This window comes from Poromitra crassiceps (assembly GCF_964638095.1).
Source record: "Poromitra crassiceps genome assembly, chromosome: 29".
Classification (NCBI taxonomy): domain Eukaryota; kingdom Metazoa; phylum Chordata; class Actinopteri; order Beryciformes; family Melamphaidae; genus Poromitra; species Poromitra crassiceps.
The window spans coordinates 10,466,961-10,474,460 of NC_139641.1; the positions used below are offsets into that span (position 1 = coordinate 10,466,961).

At 50.9% G+C, this 7,500-nt stretch overlaps 1 protein-coding gene across 1 annotated transcript in view; it reads left to right on the forward strand.

Moving 5' to 3' along the window:
* Positions 1–7,500, forward strand: part of LOC310800189 (triple functional domain protein-like) — a gene marked incomplete at its 5' end in the record, with an annotated part of 227,964 nt that overhangs the window by 142,693 nt on the left and 77,771 nt on the right. Inside the window, 2 exon segments of the mRNA XM_083662774.1 lie at positions 5,581–5,771; positions 6,653–6,754. Coding sequence (XP_083518900.1) covers positions 5,581–5,771; positions 6,653–6,754 — 293 coding nt within the window.

A 7,500-nucleotide genomic window follows, 5' to 3' on the forward strand; every position in this document is an offset into this window, starting at 1 on the left:
ATACATATCTGAGGCAGGTCCTAGACTAGAGGGGGTGGAGCTAAGCATACATATCTGAGCCAGGTGCTAGACTAGAGGGGGTGGAGCTAAGCATACATATCTGAGCCAGGTGCTAGACTAGAGGGGGTGGAGCTAAGCATACATATCTGAGGCAGGTCCTAGACTAGAGGGGGTGGAGCTAAGCATACATATCTGAGCCAGGTGCTAGACTAGAGGGGGTGGAGCTAAGCATACATATCTGAGCCAGGTCCTAGACTAGAGGGGGTGGAGCTAAGCATACATATCTGAGCCAGGTGCTAGACTAGAGGGGGTGGAGCTAAGCATACATATCTGAGCCAGGTCCTAGACTAGAGGGGGTGGAGCTAAGCATACATATCTGAGCCAGGTCCTAGACTAGAGGGGGTGGAGCTAAGGGGGGAGAAAACGGGGGAAATCGGGAAGAAAACAAATGAGTTGTCGAGGAGAAATACTCTGCCGTCAGTCAGCTGTTACTATTTAATTTGATTTAACTCACACATGAGTCAGCTGTTACTATTTCATTTGATTTAACTCACACACGCACGCTCACTCACTCACATGCAAAAAACTGATTACTCTTCTTTCCTCTCCTCTCCTCTCTCTCCACTGCCTCAGGGTTTGATCTCTCCTCTCTCTCCACTGCCTCAGGGTTTGATCTCTCCTCTCTCGTCTCTCTCCACTGCCTCAGGGTTTGATCTCTCCTCTCTCTTCTCTCTCCACTGCCTCAGGGTTTGATCTCTCCTCTCTCGTCTCTCTCCACTGCCTCAGGGTTTGATCTCTCCTCTCTCTTCTCTCTCCACTGCCTCAGGGTTTGATCTCTCCTCTCTCTCCACTGCCTCAGGGTTTGATCTCTCCTCTCTCTCCACTGCCTCAGGGTTTGATCTCTCCTCTCTCTCCACTGCCTCAGGGTTTGATCTCTCCTCTCTCGTCTCTCTCCACTGCCTCAGGGTTTGATCTCTCCTCTCTCTCCACTGCCTCAGGGTTTGATCTCTCTTCTCTCTCCACTGCCTCAGGGTTTGATCTCTCCTCTCTCCTCTCTCTCCACTGCCTCAGGGTTTGATCTCTCCTCTCTCGTCTCTCTCCACTGCCTCAGGGTTTGATCTCTCCTCTCTCTTCTCTCTCCACTGCCTCAGGGTTTGATCTCTCCTCTCTCTCCACTGCCTCAGGGTTTGATCTCTCCTCTCTCTCCACTGCCTCAGGGTTTGATCTCTCCTCTCTCTCCACTGCCTCAGGGTTTGATCTCTCCTCTCTCGTCTCTCTCCACTGCCTCAGGGTTTGATCTCTCCTCTCTCTCCACTGCCTCAGGGTTTGATCTCTCTTCTCTCTCCACTGCCTCAGGGTTTGATCTCTCCTCTCTCCTCTCTCTCCACTGCCTCAGGGTTTGATCTCTCCTCTCTCCTCTCTCTCCACTGCCTCAGGGTTTGATCTCTCCTCTCTCGTCTCTCTCCACTGCCTCAGGGTTTGATCTCTCCTCTCTCTTCTCTCTCCACTGCCTCAGGGTTTGATCTCTCCTCTCTCGTCTCTCTCCACTGCCTCAGGGTTTGATCTCTCCTCTCTCGTCTCTCTCCACTGCGTCAGGGTTTGATCTCTCCTCTCTCTTCTCTCTCCACTGCCTCAGGGTTTGATCTCTCTTCTCTCTCCACTGCCTCAGGGTTTGATCTCTCCTCTCTCGTCTCTCTCTCCACTGCCTCAGGGTTTGATCTCTCCTCTCTCGTCTCTCTACACTGCCTCAGGGTTTGATCTCTCCTCTCTCGTCTCTCTCCACTGCCTCTAGGGTTTGATCTCTCCTCTCTCTTCTCTCTCCACTGCCTCAGGGTTTGATCTCTCCTCTCTCTTCTCTCTCCACTGCCTCAGGGTTTGATCTCTCCTCTCTCGTCTCTCTCCACTGCCTCAGGGTTTGATCTCTCCTCTCTCGTCTCTCTCCACTGCCTCAGGGTTTGATCTCTCCTCTCTCGTCTCTCTCTCCACTGCCTCAGGGTTTGATCTCTCCTCTCTCGTCTCTCTCCACTGCCTCAGGGTTTGATCTCTCCTCTCTCTTCTCTCTCCACTGCCTCAGGGTTTGATCTCTCCTCTCTCGTCTCTCTCCACTGCCTCAGGGTTTGATCTCTCCTCTCTCGTCTCTCTCCACTGCGTCAGGGTTTGATCTCTCCTCTCTCTTCTCTCTCCACTGCCTCAGGGTTTGATCTCTCTTCTCTCTCCACTGCCTCAGGGTTTGATCTCTCCTCTCTCGTCTCTCTCTCCACTGCCTCAGGGTTTGATCTCTCCTCTCTCGTCTCTCTCCACTGCCTCAGGGTTTGATCTCTCCTCTCTCGTCTCTCTCCACTGCCTCTAGGGTTTGATCTCTCCTCTCTCTTCTCTCTCCACTGCCTCAGGGTTTGATCTCTCCTCTCTCTTCTCTCTCCACTGCCTCAGGGTTTGATCTCTCCTCTCTCGTCTCTCTCCACTGCCTCAGGGTTTGATCTCTCCTCTCTCGTCTCTCTCCACTGCCTCAGGGTTTGATCTCTCCTCTCTCGTCTCTCTTCACTGCCTCAGGGTTTGATCTCTCCTCTCTCGTCTCTCTCCACTGCCTCAGGGTTTGATCTCTCCTCTCTCTTCTCTCTCCACTGCCTCAGGGTTTGATCTCTCCTCTCTCGTCTCTCTCCACTGCCTCAGGGTTTGATCTCTCCTCTCTCGTCTCTCTCCACTGCCTCAGGGTTTGATCTCTCCTCTCTCGTCTCTCTCTCCACTGCCTCAGGGTTTGATCTCTCCTCTCTCGTCTCTCTCCACTGCCTCAGGGTTTGATCTCTCCTCTCTCTTCTCTCTCCACTGCCTCAGGGTTTGATCTCTCCTCTCTCGTCTCTCTCCACTGCCTCAGGGTTTGATCTCTCCTCTCTCGTCTCTCTCCACTGCGTCAGGGTTTGATCTCTCCTCTCTCTTCTCTCTCCACTGCCTCAGGGTTTGATCTCTCTTCTCTCTCCACTGCCTCAGGGTTTGATCTCTCCTCTCTCGTCTCTCTCTCCACTGCCTCAGGGTTTGATCTCTCCTCTCTCGTCTCTCTCCACTGCCTCAGGGTTTGATCTCTCCTCTCTCGTCTCTCTCCACTGCCTCTAGGGTTTGATCTCTCCTCTCTCTTCTCTCTCCACTGCCTCAGGGTTTGATCTCTCCTCTCTCTTCTCTCTCCACTGCCTCAGGGTTTGATCTCTCCTCTCTCGTCTCTCTCCACTGCCTCAGGGTTTGATCTCTCCTCTCTCGTCTCTCTCCACTGCCTCAGGGTTTGATCTCTCCTCTCTCGTCTCTCTTCACTGCCTCAGGGTTTGATCTCTCCTCTCTCGTCTCTCTCCACTGCCTCAGGGTTTGATCTCTCCTCTCTCTTCTCTCTCCACTGCCTCAGGGTTTGATCTCTCCTCTCTCGTCTCTCTCCACTGCCTCAGGGTTTGATCTCTCCTCTCTCGTCTCTCTCCACTGCCTCAGGGTTTGATCTCTCCTCTCTCGTCTCTCTCTCCACTGCCTCAGGGTTTGATCTCTCCTCGTCTCTCTCCACTGCCTCAGGGTTTGATCTCTCCTCTCTCTTCTCTCTCCACTGCCTCAGGGTTTGATCTCTCCTCTCTCGTCTCTCTCCACTGCCTCAGGGTTTGATCTCTCCTCTCTCGTCTCTCTCCACTGCGTCAGGGTTTGATCTCTCCTCTCTCTTCTCTCTCCACTGCCTCAGGGTTTGATCTCTCTTCTCTCTCCACTGCCTCAGGGTTTGATCTCTCCTCTCTCGTCTCTCTCTCCACTGCCTCAGGGTTTGATCTCTCCTCTCTCGTCTCTCTCCACTGCCTCAGGGTTTGATCTCTCCTCTCTCGTCTCTCTCCACTGCCTCTAGGGTTTGATCTCTCCTCTCTCTTCTCTCTCCACTGCCTCAGGGTTTGATCTCTCCTCTCTCTTCTCTCTCCACTGCCTCAGGGTTTGATCTCTCCTCTCTCGTCTCTCTCCACTGCCTCAGGGTTTGATCTCTCCTCTCTCGTCTCTCTCCACTGCCTCAGGGTTTGATCTCTCCTCTCTCGTCTCTCTTCACTGCCTCAGGGTTTGATCTCTCCTCTCTCGTCTCTCTCCACTGCCTCAGGGTTTGATCTCTCCTCTCTCTTCTCTCTCCACTGCCTCAGGGTTTGATCTCTCTTCTCTCTCCACTGCCTCAGGGTTTGATCTCTCCTCTCTCATCTCTCCACTGCCTCAGGGTTTGATCTCTCGTCTCTCTCCACTGCCTCAGGGTTTGATCTCTCGTCTCTCTCCACTGCCTCAGGGTTTGATCTCTCCTCTCTCGTCTCTCTCCACTGCCTCAGGGTTTGATCTCTCCTCTCTCGTCTCTCTCCACTGCCTCAGGGTTTGATCTCTCCTCTCTCGTCTCTCTCCACTGCCTCAGGGTTTGATCTCTCCTCTCTCGTCTCTCTCCACTGCCTCAGGGTTTGATGTTCTCTCTCGTCTCTCTCCACTGCCTCAGGGTTTGATCTCTCGTCTCTCTCCACTGCCTCAGGGTTTGATCTCTCCTCTCTCGTCTCTCTCCACTGCCTCAGGGTTTGATCTCTCCTCTCTCTTCACTGCCTCAGGGTTTGATGTTCTCTCTCTTCTCTCTCCACTGCCTCAGGGTTTGATCTCTCCTCTCTCCTCTCTCTCCACTGCCTCAGGGTTTGATCTCTCCTCTCTCGTCTCTCTCCACTGCCTCAGGGTTTGATGTTCTCTCTCTTCTCTCTCCACTGCCTCAGGGTTTGATCTCTCCTCTCTCTTCTCTCTCCACTGCCTCAGGGTTTGATCTCTCCTCTCTCGTCTCTCTCCACTGCCTCAGGGTTTGATCTCTCCTCTCTCGTCTCTCTCCACTGCCTCAGGGTTTGATCTCTCCTCTCTCGTCTCTCTCTCCACTGCCTCAGGGTTTGATCTCTCCTCTCTCGTCTCTCTCCACTGCCTCAGGGTTTGATCTCTCCTCTCTCGTCTCTCTCCACTGCCTCAGGGTTTGATCTCTCCTCTCTCCTCTCTCTCCACTGCCTCAGGGTTTGATCTCTCCTCTCTCTTCTCTCTCCACTGCCTCAGGGTTTGATCTCTCCTCTCTCGTCTCTCTTCACTGCCACAGGGTTTGATCTCTCCTCTCTCCTCTCTCTTCACTGCCTCAGGGTTTGATGTTCTCTCTCCTCTCTCTCCACTGCCTCAGGGTTTGATCTCTCCTCTCTCGTCTCTCTCCACTGCCTCAGGGTTTGATCTCTCCTCTCTCGTCTCTCTCCACTGCCTCAGGGTTTGATCTCTCTCCTCTCTCGTCTCTCTCCACTGCCTCAGGGTTTGATCTCTCCTCTCTCCTCTCTCTCCACTGCCTCAGGGTTTGATGTTCTCTCTCCTCTCTCTCCACTGCCTCAGGGTTTGATCTCTCCTCTCTCCTCTCTCTCCACTGCCTCAGGGTTTGATGTTCTCTCCTCTCTCTTCTCTCTCCACTGCCTCAGGGTTTGATGTTCTCTCTCATCTCTCTCTCCACTGCCTCAGGGTTTGATCTCTCCTCTCTCGTCTCTCTCCACTGCCTCAGGGTTTGATGTTCTCTCTCGTCTCTCTCCACTGCCTCAGGGTTTGATGGGAACATTGACTCTCAGGGAGAGCTGCTCCTGCAGGATTCCTTCCAGGTTTGGGATCCCAAGACTCTGATCCGGAAGGGCCGCGACCGGCACCTCTTCCTCTTCGAGATGTCGCTGGTCTTCAGCAAAGACGTGAAAGACTCCAACGGGCGCAGCAAGTACCTCTTCAAGAGCAAGCTCTTTGTAAGTCATGTACGACTTTACGCACTCTAACATTATAATGTTTCTTCCCCAGGGTTTAGGCTGTTTCCATACCCATTAAGTCAATTGAGAAGAAAATGGTTTCACACGCCATTTGTCTTAAGCTGCGTTCACACCGACCTATTAAAGTTTTTCGCTGGCATCGAGTTTACATACAAAGTCAATGCAAACGAGCGATTGAGCGTATATTCGCCCGGGAGAAAAATCGCTGGGCGTCCGAGCGACAGAGACAGAGCAGATAGGGAGAAAATTCGCTCGTCGCCCCGAGATGAAATATCCCAACTCGAGCGAAATGACGCTGGCATCAGTCGCTCGCTGTTCAACGCTGATTGGCTGCCGTGTGAGAGTGAGTCAAGGATCACACTGGCTTGGAACAAACCGCTGGTTTATTGTGTGGCAACAAACCGCATTGACAGCTGATTGACAGGCTGACAGCTGACATGAAATGAAGTCTGTACTACCGGTATAGAGCTCGCGTTAGGAGCACGCTGATAGGCTTTAGCTTGTAAACAACTACGGTGGCTCGTAGTGGACAAATATCATGACATTGCGTAACGTTATAGCCCCCAGATGTCCATCAATTATTGTGCCTGTTGACGAGCGATTTAAACACAGCGACAGAGCGATTCCAAAGGGTTGAATCAAGTGACAGAGAGAAAAATAAATATCTCCGTGTGAACACAGCTTTACCAGTAGTTTAGGTACAGATTTATTTGCAGGTTATTGCTTCTCTTGAGATTAAAAGTACATTGACTGTGCACTCTCTGTTTCATCTTTCATATATATATATATATATATATATATATATATATATATATATATATATATATATATATACATATATATACTGTATACCCCTGCAGACGTCAGAACTCGGGGTGACGGAGCACGTGGAGGGAGACCCCTGCAAGTTCGCCCTCTGGGTAGGCAGGACCCCCACCTCTGACAACAAGATCGTCCTCAAGGTATGATCATGTGACAGACGGTATGATCATGTGACAGACGGTATGATCATGTGACAGACGGACAGTGATGAGAAATGATGCTTTTTCTCTTGTTCTTATCATGTCAGTGATTGATGCACACTGACCTTGTCCAAACAAAGGTGATGAGACATTTAAGCAACAAACAGTTTCAAAACAGTTGGAGAAGCGTAAATAGTAGTGATGTGCTGATATACTTATGTTACAATAGGATTTGAATTATGACGTGAAGTGCAGATTTATGTTGATTTCTGAGCCACACGTCTTTCTGCCATGGCATTGGCTGGCTAGAATGTAAACAATTTCATTTTAATTTAATTTAATTTAAATGTTATTACAAAGTGCAAGTACTGTAACATAATTTGGATGGAGAGCTTGTGAAACTGTCATGGTCAAGTGTCTCATTTGTAATTACTACGGCACAATAAAATGGAACTAATATCACAATAATTTTTTCTGCCCCGAGATAGGGGTTAATACCTTGTCGCTTCCACGTTGTCTTCAGTTCTGCTCATCATGAGAACATTAGCATAGCAGTCGGTGGATCATAAACCCGACTCACAAGCGACTCCATGTTACCGTGCGGTGGGTCTGCACCCGGGGTTTATGCGCAGGCGTAAATGCTGTGTGTCTGTGTGTGTATGTGAGTGTATGTGAGAGACAGAGACAGAAAGAGGAACGGTGTGAGTCCTAGTGTTACAACGTGTGTGTGTGTGTGTGTGTGTGTG